This window comes from Babylonia areolata, chromosome 22 (assembly GCF_041734735.1).
Source record: "Babylonia areolata isolate BAREFJ2019XMU chromosome 22, ASM4173473v1, whole genome shotgun sequence".
Classification (NCBI taxonomy): Eukaryota; Metazoa; Mollusca; class Gastropoda; order Neogastropoda; family Buccinidae; genus Babylonia; species Babylonia areolata.
Window position 1 is genome coordinate 12,439,652 of NC_134897.1, and position 15,563 is coordinate 12,455,214.

At 43.9% G+C, this 15,563-nt stretch overlaps 1 protein-coding gene across 3 annotated transcripts in view; it reads right to left on the reverse strand.

Moving 5' to 3' along the window:
* Nucleotides 1-15,563, reverse strand: part of LOC143297427 (uncharacterized) — a 30,922-nt gene that overhangs the window by 11,298 nt on the left and 4,061 nt on the right. For all 3 annotated transcript variants that reach the window (XM_076609775.1, XM_076609776.1, XM_076609777.1), the window contains 8 exons: nt 14,101-14,263; nt 12,252-12,388; nt 10,071-10,395; nt 8,968-9,090; nt 7,746-7,849; nt 6,453-6,666; nt 4,289-4,395; nt 1,195-1,366 (listed from right to left, as the gene is read on the reverse strand). In XM_076609775.1, the coding sequence (XP_076465890.1) occupies nt 1,195-1,366; nt 4,289-4,395; nt 6,453-6,666; nt 7,746-7,849; nt 8,968-9,090; nt 10,071-10,395; nt 12,252-12,388; nt 14,101-14,263 (1,345 nt within the window). The remainder of the gene's footprint in view (nt 1-1,194; nt 1,367-4,288; nt 4,396-6,452; nt 6,667-7,745; nt 7,850-8,967; nt 9,091-10,070; nt 10,396-12,251; nt 12,389-14,100; nt 14,264-15,563) is intronic.

The window sequence follows — 15,563 nt, forward strand, 5'->3', positions numbered from 1 at the left end:
ATCGAATGGTATGATTGGTCAGCCTGCCATGTGTGGCCCGTCTCGCACACACGCTGACAAAGTCACTGACCAATCGTCTGCTCGCGTGCCAGCCTGTTAGCAAAATGGGCTCTTCTCAAAATGTTGTGAAGCGAACAAGGCAGCAATGGCAACATTTCAGGGTTGCCGAAGTACTTGAAATGCTACAAACTGAAGGGTCGGACATTGACGAGGTAGATGATGATGAAGAAGAAAGTGAATTTAATGCAGAAAGCGAGCATAGGTATGGTGATTCGGGGTGAAAAATTGGCAGTATTTTCTACATATGGCAAAACTAAAAATAAGATAAGAAATTTGACTTTTTTTTTATGTAATAGCTCAACACGTAATAAACAAGTTCTGAAAGTTTCATTTTCTTACTCTGTATTTTTTGTAATTTTTTTCCAAACCCTTACAAATGGGCCGTCTGTGGGGAAAAGCAATGGAGAAAACTTGTCGTCCCGAGTGATTTAACAGCCAGTTCAATGAGCAATGGAGAAACACCAAGCTGGATCGGAGGAGGATGCTCTCTGGACTTTGAACAGAGCACAGCAAGTAGTCCTCTTCCGGCTGAGCACTGGACACTGCAGGCTCCTTTCACACCTCTACAGACTGAGACTGTCCCCTGCTGAATGAATGCCCATGCGGCACGGGTTCACAGGCACCAGAGCACTTGCAACAGTTACTGCCAAAGTTTTGGTGCACAGAGGAGGGAAACCTGGCCCTGTGTGGTGGAACTCCATGAGAAAGCTCTGGGGACCACCTGCTGCACTGCAGAGGACGGCGGACTTCGTGCTGCAGACCGGATTGACCATCTGACAGCAAGACTAGGGAACGCAGAAGAAGAAGAATTCTTTTCCTCTTATCTTTTTCGCCTTGTAGTCAAAAAAACAAAAAACACAAAAACAAAACAACAAAGCATTCATTTCACTTGGAAGTCATTCCTTTCCTCTTTGTTTTTATGTACTAAAACAACAATGATCTTTCTTTTTATGTACTAAAACAATAATGACAAGAACGTAACCATTCACTGTAATATTTGTGAAAAAACCCCACCAAAAATCATTAAATCATAACAAAAAAAAACAAAAACAACCCAAAGAAAATAACATTTTTCACCCCTGGTACAGCCCCTGTGTAGTCTAGTGGGCCACATGCAACGATGATAAATGATACCTGGCGTGTTCCCTGTGGTTGCAGTTTGATTCTTGGCTGTGCCCTTGTCAGGATGAGGGGGAGGGTGTCGCCTGTCAGAAAACAGCTCTTCTAACTGGTGCTGGGTCTCCCGCCAGCCTTGAACCAGCTGTGAGTGATCTGTGTCCAGACGCGTCATTACTTCCTGCTGCATCTGAATCATGACAATAATAACTACAACAACTATAACGATAATAATAATGATAATGATGATAATAATAATAATGATAAGGGTCTCCCACCAGCCTTGAACTAGCTGTGAGTGATCCGTGTCCAGACGTGTCATTACTTCCTGCTGCATCTGAATCATGACGATAATAACTACAACAATAATAATAACAATAATGATGATAATAATGATAAGGATTTCCCGCCAGCCTTAAACTAGCTGTGAGTGATCTGTCCAGATTTGATTTTATTATATTATATTATTATCATTATTTTATTTTATTTTTTTTTAATAATAAAAAAAAAATATTGATTTTTTTTTCTTCTCAAGGCTCGACTAAGCACGTTGGGTTACCCTGCTGGTCAGGCATCTGCTTGGCAGATGTGGTGTAGCGTATATGGATTTGACCGAACGCAGTGACGCCTCCTTGAGATACTGATACTTCCTGCAGCATCTGAATCATGACAATAATGATAATAATAATAATGATAACAGTAATAATAATAATAATAATATATTGTTGTTGTTGTTGTTGTACGGTTCAATCATTACATCTAGAAAGGACACTGGTTGGACTTTACTGGCAACGGGGGTGATGGGCGCAATAGCCGAGTGGTTAAAGCATTGGGGTGTCAATCTGAGGGTCCCGGGTTCGAATCTCGGTGGCACCTGGTGGGTAAAGGGTGGAGATTTTTCCGATCTCCAAGGTCAACATATGAGCAGACCTGCTAGTGCCTGAACCCCCTTCGTGTGTATATGCAAGCAGAAGATCAAATACGCACGTTAAAGATCCTGTAATCCATGTCAGCGTTCGGTGGGTTATGGAAACAAGAACATACCCAGCATGCACACCCCCGAAAACAGAGTATGGCTGCCTACATGGCGGGGTAAAAACGGTCATACACGTAAAAGCCCACTCGTGTGCATATGAGTGAACGCAGAAGAAGAAGAAGGACTTTACTGGCCACAGTACAGAGAGGTCCTCCTCACACAAAAACATTCAGGGTGGAAGTGTGGTGAAGAGTCACTGCATGTAAGGAAACAAGACAGTGGTTGTTATCAGCCTGGCAAGGGATCAAGGGAAATTTTCTTCCTAAAATTACGTTTAATTACACATACTTAACCGTGACCACTAGTGCAGACTCCGGCAGGGGTCTGACATTCCTGTCCTGTGCAAACTACTATCCACCTATGCGGAGAAAACGAAAGTAGTTACGGCTGATAACCTCCCGGAAATAGGTATCCTCCCCTTTGCCCCCCTGAATAGCGCCCTCTTTTGACATTCAGTGCCTGTGGTGCCAGAGTTATTTTTTTAGGATTCCTGCAATCATTGTGCTGGCCGAAGTCCACAGTTCACTACAAGACACAAAACTAGGTCACTGCAGATGGTGGCTTGCATTGCATTGCGCTCTCATGGGTAGGAGTGACAGGCTTTGTAATACTGGAAAGTTTATGCCAAGGGTTCAGAGGCCACTTCACCAAGGTGCATGTCTTAATACCGAAACAATGTATAGAGTGGAAAAAAAAAAAAACAACCTCCAAAAAGCCAGTACAGAAATCAATATTTTAAGATGATACTCCTGCCCATGCACTGTGAATAAAGTATGAGGCAAAACATAACTGAATGAGGCAGCAGTCTATCAAAATCTCAGCAGTGACGTCAAGTGGAGTGATGGCCTAGAGGTAACACGTCCGCCTAGGAAACGAGAGAATCTGAGCGTGCTGGATCGAATTACGGCTCAGCCGCCGATATTTTCTCCCCCTCCACTTAACCTTGAGTGGTGGTCTGGATGCTAGTCATTCGGATGAGATGATAAACCGAGGTCCCGTGTGCAGCATGCACTTAGCGCACGTAAAAGAACCCACAGCAGCAAAAGGGTTGTTCCTGGCAAAATTCTGTAGAAAAATCCACTTCGATAGGAAAAACAAATAAAACTGCATGCAGGAAAAAATACAAAAAAAATGGGTGGCGCTGTAGTGTAGTGACGCGCTCTCCCTGGGGAGAGCAGCCTGAATTTCACACCGAGAAATCTGTTGTGATAAAAAGAAATACAAATACAAAAAGTAACAAGGGGGATAAATAAATAAACCAGCAGTCTGTGAAAGTATCAGTATTAATGTCAAGTACCTGAGCAGGGGTGGGATGGTGGGGGTGGGGAACAAATAAACAATGCAGCATTCTATTAAAGTCTCAGTAACGATGTCAAGTAACTGATGGGATAAATAAATGTACCAGCATTCTATCAAAGTCTCAGTAACGATGTCAAGTAGCTGAAGTGATAAATAAATGTACCAGCATTCTATCAAAGTCTCAGTAACGATGTCAAGTAACTGAAGGGATAAATAAATGTACCAGCATTCTATCAAAGTCTCAGTAACGATGTCAAAGAACTGAAGTGATAAATAAATGTACCAGCATTCTATCAAAGTCTCAGTAATGATGTCAAGTAACTGAAGGGATAAATAAATGTACCAGCATTCTATCAAAGTCTCAGTAAAGATGTCAATTAACTGAAGGGATAAATAAATGTACCAGCATTCTATCAAAGTCTCAGTAACGATGTCAAGTAGCTGAAGTGATAAATAAATGTACCGGCATTCTATCAAAGTCTCAGAAACAATGCAAAGTGCCTTGGGATGGGTGTGGGGGTTGGGTATAAATAAATGAACCATCAATCTATTTAAGTCTCAGTGACAATGCAAAAGTGCTTTAGCGGAGGGGTTGGGATGTCGACAAATTAACTATCTATCTAGTAACAATGTAAAGTGCCTTGTGAGTGAAGGGTGTGTGTGTGTGGGGGTTGGGGGGGGGGGGGAGATGAATAAACATACCATCACTCTAATAAAACGTCAGCAAATTTGTCAAGAAGCTGGGGAGGGGATACAAAGACAAAGCAGCAGTCCCACCTTCATCGTTTCCTGCAGGCTCTGGTAACGGTGCAAGCACCCGTCAAGCACCTGCTGCAGCTCTTCCCTGCAGGTCTCCAGCTGTTGGCACTGTTTCCACCTCATCCCTGCACACACACACACACACACACACACACACACACACACACATTCAAACACACACACACACACATTCAAACACACACACACACACACACATTCACACACACACTCACACACACACATTCACACACACATACATACGCACACACTCACACACACACACATACACACATTCACACACACACTCACTCACACACACACACACACACACTCACACACACACACATACACACACACAGAGCCACACACACACTCACTCACACACACACACACACACATTCACACACACACACACACACACACACACACACACACACATACACACACACACTCACTCACACCCACACACACACACACACACACACACAGAGCCACACCTGGGTCACAACACTGCACAAGTCAAGCTTCTTCTTCATTCGTGGGCTGCACCTCCCATGGCCACTCGCATTCACCAGTGGGCTTTTACGTGTATGACCCTATGTACCCCTGCAATGTAGGCAGTCATACTCTGTCTTCGGGGGTTGGGGGCTGCATGCCATGTACGTTCTTGCTTCCATGCCCCCACCAAACGCTGACATGAATTACAGGATCTTTAATGTGCGTAACTGATCTTCTGCGTGCGTACACACACACACAAAGAAGTTTCAGGCACTTGCAGGTCCACCACATCTTCTTCTTCTTCTTCTGCGTTCACTCGTATGCACATGAGTGGGCTTTTACGTGTATGACCATTTTTACCCCGCCATGTAGGCAGCCACACTCCGTTTTCGGGGGTGTGCATGCTGGGTATGTTCTTGTTTCCATAGCCCACCGAACGCTGACATGGATTACAGGATCTTTAACGTGCGTACTTGATCTTCTGCTTGCATATACACACGAAGGGGGTTCAGGCACTAGCAGGTCTGCACATATGTTGACCTGGGAGATAGGAAAAATCTCCACCCTTTACCCACCAGGTGACCCGTGACTGGGAACTGAACCCGAGACCCTCAAATTGAAAGTGCAACATTTTAACCCCTGGGCTGCTGCGCCTGTCATAAAACAAGCAGGACAAGACAAAGGTAAAGGTCCTAGAACCTTTTACATCAATGGGGATGTGAATTCATATCCACTGTGTCTAGGGCTTGGCATAGGAAGGCACGGCCAATTCCTCTCCTTCCGCTGTTTTAACTCTTTCCATACGAACGGCGAAAGAGACGACGTTAACAGCGTTTCACCCCAATTACCATCATCAAAATATAGCAATCGTAAGGCTCTTACACTTAAGACGTGAATGTTGACAAAGAATACCACAATTCTGACGACGGAAGCTAAAGGTTGGGTCATTCAGACACCCAACTGGACATCCGAGGGGTCTGTGTAGAGGAGAAGAGAGGACTGGCCGTACTGAGTGAGTTAACCTTCCCTAGCTAGTCAGGTACCCGTTCACACCTGGGTGGAGCGAGGAAAATCAGAGCGAAGCGCCTTTCACCAGGACACAACACCATGCTGAAACGGGGCCTCGAACCCTGATCGCTGGTGAACGCTGAAGTCCAACGCCTAAGCAATTCTGCCACGGCGCCTCCAGGGGAAATGTGTGCGGTATCAAATCATGAAAGGACTGAGGTGTGAACACCTGCAAGTGCCATGTAGAAGTGACCTCACACAAAACTTCTATCATAATGCATTACAACTGATGGAAACAAACACCTTCTTGAACTCCACAAGAAGCGACACAGTTTTGTATCACAAAGCAGGCGTTTTGTACCACTGAATGCATTGTGAATATGTGGTCCATGGTTCTAAAATTAGCTGTAAAACCTGCTTGTTCTTCTATTATTCTTTCTTTATTTCCAGCCCATTTGGTCAGACTCACTTAGGGAACTAGTGTAAACTTTACTAAAAAGCAAACAAACAAAATACCTTGTTATAATTGGTCTGAGTTTTAAAAAAGATCTGGTTTCACATTCTGATGATGGTGTTTAATCTGAGTACATGGTTCTGGGTGTAACAGCTCAGATATGTCCTCTTGTGGTCAGCCAGGCTGTAAGCCAGAATCAAACAATCAGTCATCTCCACTCACCCCACAAACGTCCCAGTCCAAAAGCCAGCAGCAGCATCAGAACTGCCACCAACAAAAATCCACAACGCCTGCTTCTGAGCCAAAACTTGACGCTGCCGAGACTGGAACAACGTTGGCCTGCGTGGTTCTGCCTGGTCACTGTGGCATGGACCTTGCCCTCTGCTGACATGGCTTCTTGCAGGTGGTCGTCTGCTGGAGGCAGGACTGCATCGATCTGCCAGGACAAACAGTGAAGGGGTGCGTGTACATGTATGTCTGTGACAGGGTGCATATTTGACTGCAGACTGCAGTCTACCCCAACAAATGTTCTGAATTTGTTTGGAAAATTTAGGGTGGGTTGGTGTGGGGGATGTACCAGACCCAAGACTCAAGATTCAAGACTACTTTATGGTCTTTTAACAGGTGTAGGAATTCACTGTTCGACACATGAGCAGTTTCTGAATCAAATACACAGCATTGTTAATCTTCAGGTTGTAAAATAAAATCTGAAGAGTTCATTGAATAAGATCAATCTAATTGCATCTGCTGTCAGCTCACTTTTGCAGCAAAGTTTATCCTTCACAACTGCTCTTGAAAACACAAACAATATTTGACACTTTTTTTTCAGAAATCTTCTTTGACACAGTTTATATTTTCATAAAATTCAGAGAAAAGATTAGCTTGCACAAAGAAAAAAAGATTAGCTTGCACAAAGAAAACTTCAATCATCTACCAGACAATTCATCTTGGAAGTGTCATTCCGGTGAATGGGAATAATCAATATATACAAAGATACAGAACATACATCATATATCTAGGTGAACAGTTCCATGGTTTAATTCAAAATGGAATGGCTACTTGGCTGTGACAGATACTGTTACCTGACTATAATCTTGCTAGCTTTCCTGGAAGCACATCCCAGACCTTACGGAACACACAATGCATCCACTGCAGTCCTTCTGTGTTAAAATTTCAACATTAAAACACTTCTTTGCTCAGAGTGTACAAATTACATACACATTATACAGACTACCTCATAACACAGTTCTAAATTACATACACATTATACATACAGACTACCTCATCACACAGTTCTAAACTACACACACATAATACATATAGATTACCTTATCAAACAGTTCAAAACCACATACACATTATACATATAGATAACCTCATCACAGTTCTAAATTACATATACATTATACATACAGACTACCTCATCACAAAATTATACATTATATACACAAGATACATACAGACTACCTCATAACACAGTTCTAAATTACACACACATTGTACACAACAGACTACCTCATCAGATGATGATGATGATGATGACCAAGCGTGTCTACATGCCGCCTCTTGACCTGTGACCTCTTCCGACCCTCCCAGAGTTTGCTGTTGTCCTGGAGGTTCTGAAGGATGTGGGAACACTGACTATGACAATTACAATAACAGCAACAATAACAGCAATAACAATGACAGTCACTGCAATGACAATAGCAACAACAACGACAATAACATATAGCAATATCACTGACAACAACGACGACAATAACAACGGCAATAATTGCAATAACAATGGCAACAACAGACAGAAATACAAATGACCAATAACAACAACGATAATAACAACAACAATAATAGCAATAACAACAATAATAGCAACAACAATGACAATAAGATTGCAATACCAATGACAATAACAATAACACTGACAGTGACAAATAGCAATACCAATGACAGTAGCAAAAAACAATGACTACAATATCAGTAATAATGACAAAGAAATAGCAATACCAGTGACATTAACAACAGCAATAACAATAGCAAAAACAATGGCAACAGTATCAGTAACAATGACAATTACAATAGCCATAGCAATAGCAATACAATGACTAAACCAAACAGCAATAGCAATGACAATACCAAATACCAATACCAATGAAAATTGCAACAGCCATAGCAATAGCAATAATAATACGTCTGTATTGCCCAGTTTAAAACCAGGTCACTTCTGTTGCAGTTATAGTAAAACAAATCTGCAACATCACACATAAAAAGAGACACCATTGCACACCACTGGTAGAAATTCAGTATGAAAGTTTGTTTTTTTTACACGATGAAAAAAATGTCACTATAAAGATACTCATACATAGAAATATTCACCTAGACCCCCTACTTATGTACATAAATACATTCTCTCTCTCTCTCTCTCTCTCTCTCTCAAAGACACACACACACATGCACACACACCACACACAGCGAAGTCTGAAAAGGGACGTTGGAAGTGGGTAGTTTTTTAAAAACGCTGAAATCGATCTTACAATTGTGTATAATGGTTGAAATGATGTATGTGTGTGGGGTGTGGGGGTGTGTGCCTGTGCGCACATGCGCTCACACAACACACTGAATCAGGCAAGTAACTGGAGAAACGGGACAAATTCCTGGATTAGCATAGTGTGTGTGACATCTGTTAGTCATGAGTACACCCCCTGAATTGTCTTTAAACTAAAGAATACTTTTTTCTCACCATGACTTGACAAGAACTTGAACTGTGACCCAACTGATGACCTTGAACCAGTCCTGGCCTTGACCCCTGAACTTGACGCAGAACTGCTGGATGGCTCACTTTCCAAGTAGACAAACTCTGATTCTGCAAAACAAAATAATAATCATTTTTTTGTATTTGTATTTTGTATTCCTTTTTATCACAACAGATTTCTCTGTGTGAAATTCGGGCTGCTCTCCCCAGGGAGAGTGCGTCGCTACGCTACAGCGCGACCCTTTTTTTTTTTTTTTTTTCCCTGCGTGCACTTTTATTTGTTTTTCCTATCCAAGTGGATTTTTCTACAGAATTTTGCCAGGAAGAACTGCTGGAAGAACATCAACTACTGCCCACCAGTTCCCAAACAGGATTTGGGGAAACACAAGGGGATCAAACATTTTTTAGCCTACACTGGAAAAATGCAGATCAGTGCAGAGAAGACCAAACTGATGACCAACAACACCAATGGCATCAGCACTGACATAAGAGTGGATGGCCAGAAGCTAGAAACTGTCCACAGCTTTAAATACCTGGGAGCAATTGTGACAGATGAGGGATCCAAACCCGAAGTACTCTCCAGGATTGCACAGGCGACAGCAGCGCTCACAAAACTGAGGTACATCTGGAACGACCGGAACATTGCACTCGGCTCAAAGATCAGACTGATGCGTACCCTGGTGACATCAATACTCTTGTATGCATGTGAATCGTGGACCTTAACAGCTGAAATAGAAAAGAGAGTACAGTCCACTGGGATGAAATGCTTTGGAAGACTCCTGGGCATCTCCTACAAAGATCATATCACGAACGAAGAAGTTTGAAACAGAATCAGGCAAGTAATAGTGTGCGTGCGTGCGTGCGTGCGTGCGAGTGAGTGAGCGAGCGAGCGAGCGAGCGTGTGTGTGTGTGTGTGTGTGTGTGTGTGTATTATTTTCCAAATGCAAACTGAAGAGAGAGGAATAGGGAAAGTCGTGATTCCATGAGGCAAGGTTGGGTAGACTTTTGTCTAAAATCACAATCGTGGATAGACGTAAAATAAAAGAACACACACACACACACGTACCACCAACACCAGCACCAGACCTGACCTGTATCAACATCTGCATCACTGGATGAACTCAGCTCCTCCCCATCACTGGCACGAGGAGAGGAGCTGAGGTCACTGCTGCCTGTGTCTGAGTGCCTGGACTCGGAAGAGAACGACCACAGACTGGACAGCGACAGACGTCTCTCCGGCCACACTGGAGAGGACCGGCCTGTCAGAGAGGCCTGATGTGTCGGAGAGGCGTGATCGGTCTGTGTGGCGGTGTGTGCGTGGGAGGCTGCGTGTGGGGAAGGCTGGGCTGAAGCGGTCTCTGGGTTCGATTCCTCCCCTCTGGCCTGCTCCGTTCTTGAACAACTCCCTTCCTGCGGCTGTAGAAACCAAAGTGAGGTGTGGGGCGCTGGCCTGGTGGTGATGCTGGGCTTTGGTATGATCTGCTGTTAAATGCATGTTTTATTGTGGGGAGGCCGTTTGTCATGTGTGTGCAGCAGAGTGCTAGCGAGCATGCATGCGTTCATGTGTGTGCCTGAGTGCGTGTTGCAAGGATCCGTTTTCTGGTGGGCGTCATGGGTGGGTGGGTGGTTTCCAATGTTTAGTTGCCTGAGTGTATTCTGGTACGTGCTTCTTGTATGTGTGGAGGGGTGGGCGGGGTTGGGGGGAGGCAGTATTTCTGGAGAAACGCGATACATAAATGTCCATCAATATCATTAATGTGTCCACGGGTGAGAGTCCCACATACATACCACAATGTTATACCACCCCTCCACCACATCTTGAGTGGCGTTCTGGGTTCTAGTCTTTTGGATGAGATGATAAACCGAGGTCCTGTATGCAGCATGAAAGTTAGTGCATGTACAAAAAAAAACCTACAACAACAAAAAAGTTGTTCCTGGCAAACTTCTGAAGAAAACTTCACTTTGACAATAAAAAGAAATTCACTTGCTGACAGAAAAAAAAAATAATGGTGCTACTGCAATGTGGTGACATGCTCTCCCTGGGCAGAGCAGCTTGAATTTCGCACAGAGATGACTGTTGTGGCCAAAAGTAAAGCAATGTAACACAATACAATACAAGATACAATCACAATTACAATACAATGCAATACAATACATGATGCTAGCCACTGCCTTACAACAAGCCACCATTACACTGAAGCCGATGCTGCCACAAACCTCAACACAACCTGTTTATATGTTGGCTGTCAGGTCTATATAAACAATGGACTGAATAAACTGAAAACTGAACTGCAGACAGACGGGCGCAATAGCCGAGTGGTTAAAGCATTGGACTGTCAATCTGAGGGTCCCGGGTTCGAATCACGGTGACGGCGTCTGGTGGGTGAAGGGTGGAGATTTTTCCGATCTCCCAGGTCAACATATGTGCAGACCTGCTAGTGGCTGAACCCCCTTCGTGTGTATACACACGCAGAAGATCAAATACGCACGTTAAAGATCCTGTAATCCATGTCAGAGTTTGGTGGGTTATGGAAACAAGAACATACCCAGCATGCACACCCCTGAAAACAGAGTATGGCTGCCTACATGGCAGGGTAAAAACGGTCATACACGTAAAAGCCCACTCGTGTGCATACGAGTGAACGTGGGAGTTACAGCCCATGAACACAGAAGAAGAAGAAGAACTGCAGATACTTGTCAGAAAAATGCTAATCTGAATACAGGCCAGCCCACCCCCACCCCAAAACCCTGAACACAACATGGTGAGTTTAAGACAGCATGCAGCAAAATGCACATCTAAACACGTTTTTTAATATACGGAAATGTCGATTTCTAATTAATACTAACAATCATCATTATGATAGGAATGATAATAATCCAAATAATAACAATAATATCATTTATTTTCAGTCTAATATCATCATCTTAGATGAACAGACTATAAATAAATAAACGAATGAAAACACGTTTTCATTTTCTCAATGCATGGCTGCATGACAAGAGAGCACATGCGTTATTTCAACGCTTGAGGAATTGCAGTTGTTGTTTTCATCAGTGGAAGCGCATGCACACCCAGCCCCCCAACTCACAACCCACCCAACCCCAAACATGCACTACACACACTCACATACACACACATGCACGAACAATTAAGCACACACACACACACACACACACACACACTTGAATCCCCCTACATACATACAGACACCCCCACCCCTACCCCCAGAGTCACCCCCACCCCCAACCCCCAAACCAGAGTTCCTACTCACCTCTGTCCAGCTGGAATGTGGAAGAAGAGAGAGATGAAAGACAGGAAGAGAATCAACCGGAGCTGTCGTCACTCCACTGGCCTCACGGTCAGGGAGTCCCCCAAGTTCTGCTGCTGCTGCTGCTGCTGCCTTGGCATCTTCAACCCAACAAAACACACTGCAATGCAAAAGTCAGATCTATGATGAAATGTGCGAACAGTATTCAGGGTTCCAATTCAAAGGAAATTTTCTTCCTAAAAGTATGTTAAAGTAACATACTTTTAGTGACCAACTAGTGCAGACTCCGGTAGCGGTCTGACATTCCTGTCCTGTGCAAACTACTATACGCCTATGTGGAGAAAACAAAAGTAGCTACGGCCGATAACCTCCTGGAAGTAGGTAACCTCCCCTTTGTCCCCCTGAACAGCGCCGTCTTTTGACGGCACTCTCTTTTTTGAGTGCTAGTCAGGCACTCTGTACAAAACATTTGAGTGCCCAATTGTGGTTTTGGGTGCCAGCATAACAAAATGAAATAAAATGTGCCAAGGAAAGTCTTTCTGCCAGGCTTTATTGTACACTCCTGCTGTTTATTCTTTTTGTCATCCTGAGCTTGTGTCGTTGGGAGCCTTTCTTTTAACATTGAAGATGGGAAACATCGTCCGTTGCTAACGCGCCATGAACGTCAACATCTGATCACCATGAGCAAAGATGCTGCTCTGCAAAGCGAGCTGCAGCAGATGACACTTTACATTTCAATTGACTGCGCTCGAGCTTGCTTTCTTGGTGTGTCTTTTAGTTAATTTTCTTTCACCTCTATCAATTTTTGGGTGCCAACTGTTGCACTCTTGACAAAAATTTGCATGCCCAAGCCAACTTTTCGTAGCATTTGCACCCGGCACCCGCTAAATTCGAACCCTGGTATTCAATAGTTAACCCCTAGACTGTGTGCGCACATGTATGTGTGTGTCTAAAAATGTGTGTTTTTTTAGGAATGTATTTCTTTTTAATCTAAGCACTATTTACTTGATATTTTTATTGTTTGGTGGATCATGCTTTTTTTTTTATTCATTCTGTGAACGCACTGGATTGAACTGTTGTAATGTTTTATGTCATGTTTATATCTGGCTCAATGATGTAAGGTGCTTTGAGCAGCATCAGTACTGGATATCATGCCATAGAAAAGTTATGAATTATTATTATTATTATTATTATTATTATTATTAGACTGCTGCTGACGTAGATGCTGATGAGAGAAACAAGGCTTTGGAATCTTAGCTTCCAAGCTCTCGTAATGTAAGAAAATGAAATCAAGATTTCTAAAGCTTAGCCACCTCTTCAAGGTTTTTTTGTGGCCTCCCTCTATTTTTCCCCCGAGCATTTGGAAAGCTCACAATGGGTCTATGCTTTGTAGTTTGGAATCTGCTCCAAATGCAAAAAAGGTGTGGCGCTGCGAATACAAATGGATCAGTCAGCATGCTTTGTCACCACCATGAAACTGAAACAATGGAGATCAACTAAACATACCAATGTACAATGAGATGGTGTGTGGCGCTGTATCAGGGCAACAGTGCTTTCACTGATCTTTTTTACAGCATGAACTGCCATCTAAAAATTTATAACTGTTAATTCACAGTCGTGTTTCCTATTCAAAAACAGTGTTTCTAATGTGTCTTAATACATGTTATCTTATTTTACTGTAAAAAAAAAAAACCCACAAAAATATGAACAATACTTCTACTAAAATAACTACCGGTAACTGAAAACACTAATGATATTGATAATGTTGATGATAATAACAATAATGACAGTAACAACAAAAACAACGACAATGACAAAAACAACAATAACAATATAACAAATCCCAACCCACCAGCTAATTCCATCAGTTCCTCAAGTTCTGTGGGCTGTGAGGCGGACTCACAGTAGGAAGCTGGGTGGTCCTGCGCACCCCCTTTCTCCCCGGGTGTGTGCTGTGAGTCCTGTCCCACCCCTTCATTGCTGCTGCTGCTGCTGCTCAGGTCACCATCACTGCCCTGCAGGTCAAGGTACCCACACTAAGCAATGGGGTGGGAGGTGCAGGTACCCACACTGTGCAATGGGGTGGGAGGTGCAGCAATGGGGTGGGAGGTGCAGGTATCCATACTTTGCAATGGGGTGGGAGGTGCAGGTACCCATACTGTGCAATGGGGTAGGGAGGTGCAGGTACCAACATTTTGCAATGGATGGGAGATGCAGGTACCCACATTTTGTAATGGAGAAGAAAGGTGCAGGTACCGACATTTTGCAATGGGGTGGGAGGTGCAAGTACCCATACTGTGCAGTGGGGTGGGAGGTGCAGGTACCCACACTTTGCAATGGGGTGGGAGGTGCAGGTACCCACACTTTGCAATGGGGTGGGAGGTGCAGGTACCCATACTTTGTAATGGTCCAGGAGGTTCAGGTACCCACACTGTGCAATGGGGTAGGGAGGTGCAGGTACCCACACTGTGCAATGGGGTGGGAGGTGCAGGTACCCACACTGTGCAATGGGGTAGGGAGGTGCAGGTACCCACATTTTGCAATGGGTGGGAGGTGCAGGTACCCACATTTTGCAATGGGGTGGGAGGAGCAGGTACTGACATTTTGCAATGGGGTGGGAGGTGCAGGTACCCACACTTTGCAATGGAGTAGAGAGGTGCAGATACCAACATTTTGCAATGGGGTGGGAGGTGCAGGTACTCACATTTTACAATGGGGTGGGAAGTGCAAGTACCCACACTTTCCAAATCAGGTGGAGTGTGTAGCGAGTCTGAAGGTATGTGTGAAAGGTGGGTATGGTAGAAGTGTGCGTGCGTGCGTGCGTGCGTGTGTGCGTGCGCGCGCGCCTGTGTGTGTATGTGTGAGTGTGAGTGAGTGAGTGTGTGAGTGAGTGTGTGTGTGTGAGTGCATTACGTGCACACGAAGAACAAAGCCTGAGAGTGAGAGAGACTGTGACTCACATGTTTTATTCATAAAGGTCAAGGAATCTCACAGGGCGTGTACACAAACATGACAGAAACATGCCACATTACTATGTTCCACAGAGAGAGAAAGACAGAGACAGAGACTACAAGACAGAGAAAGAGAGAGTGAGAGAAAGAGAGTGAGAGAAAGAGAGCAAGACAGACTGAGACAGACAGACAAGACAGACCGACACTATGAGAGAATCAGTATCAGTATCATTAGCTCAAGGAGGCGTCACTGCGTTTGGACAAATCCATATACGCTTCACCACATCTGCCAAGCAGATGCCTGACCAGCATCGTAACCAAACATGCTTAGTCAGACTTTGAGAAAATAATAAAAAAGAAAAGA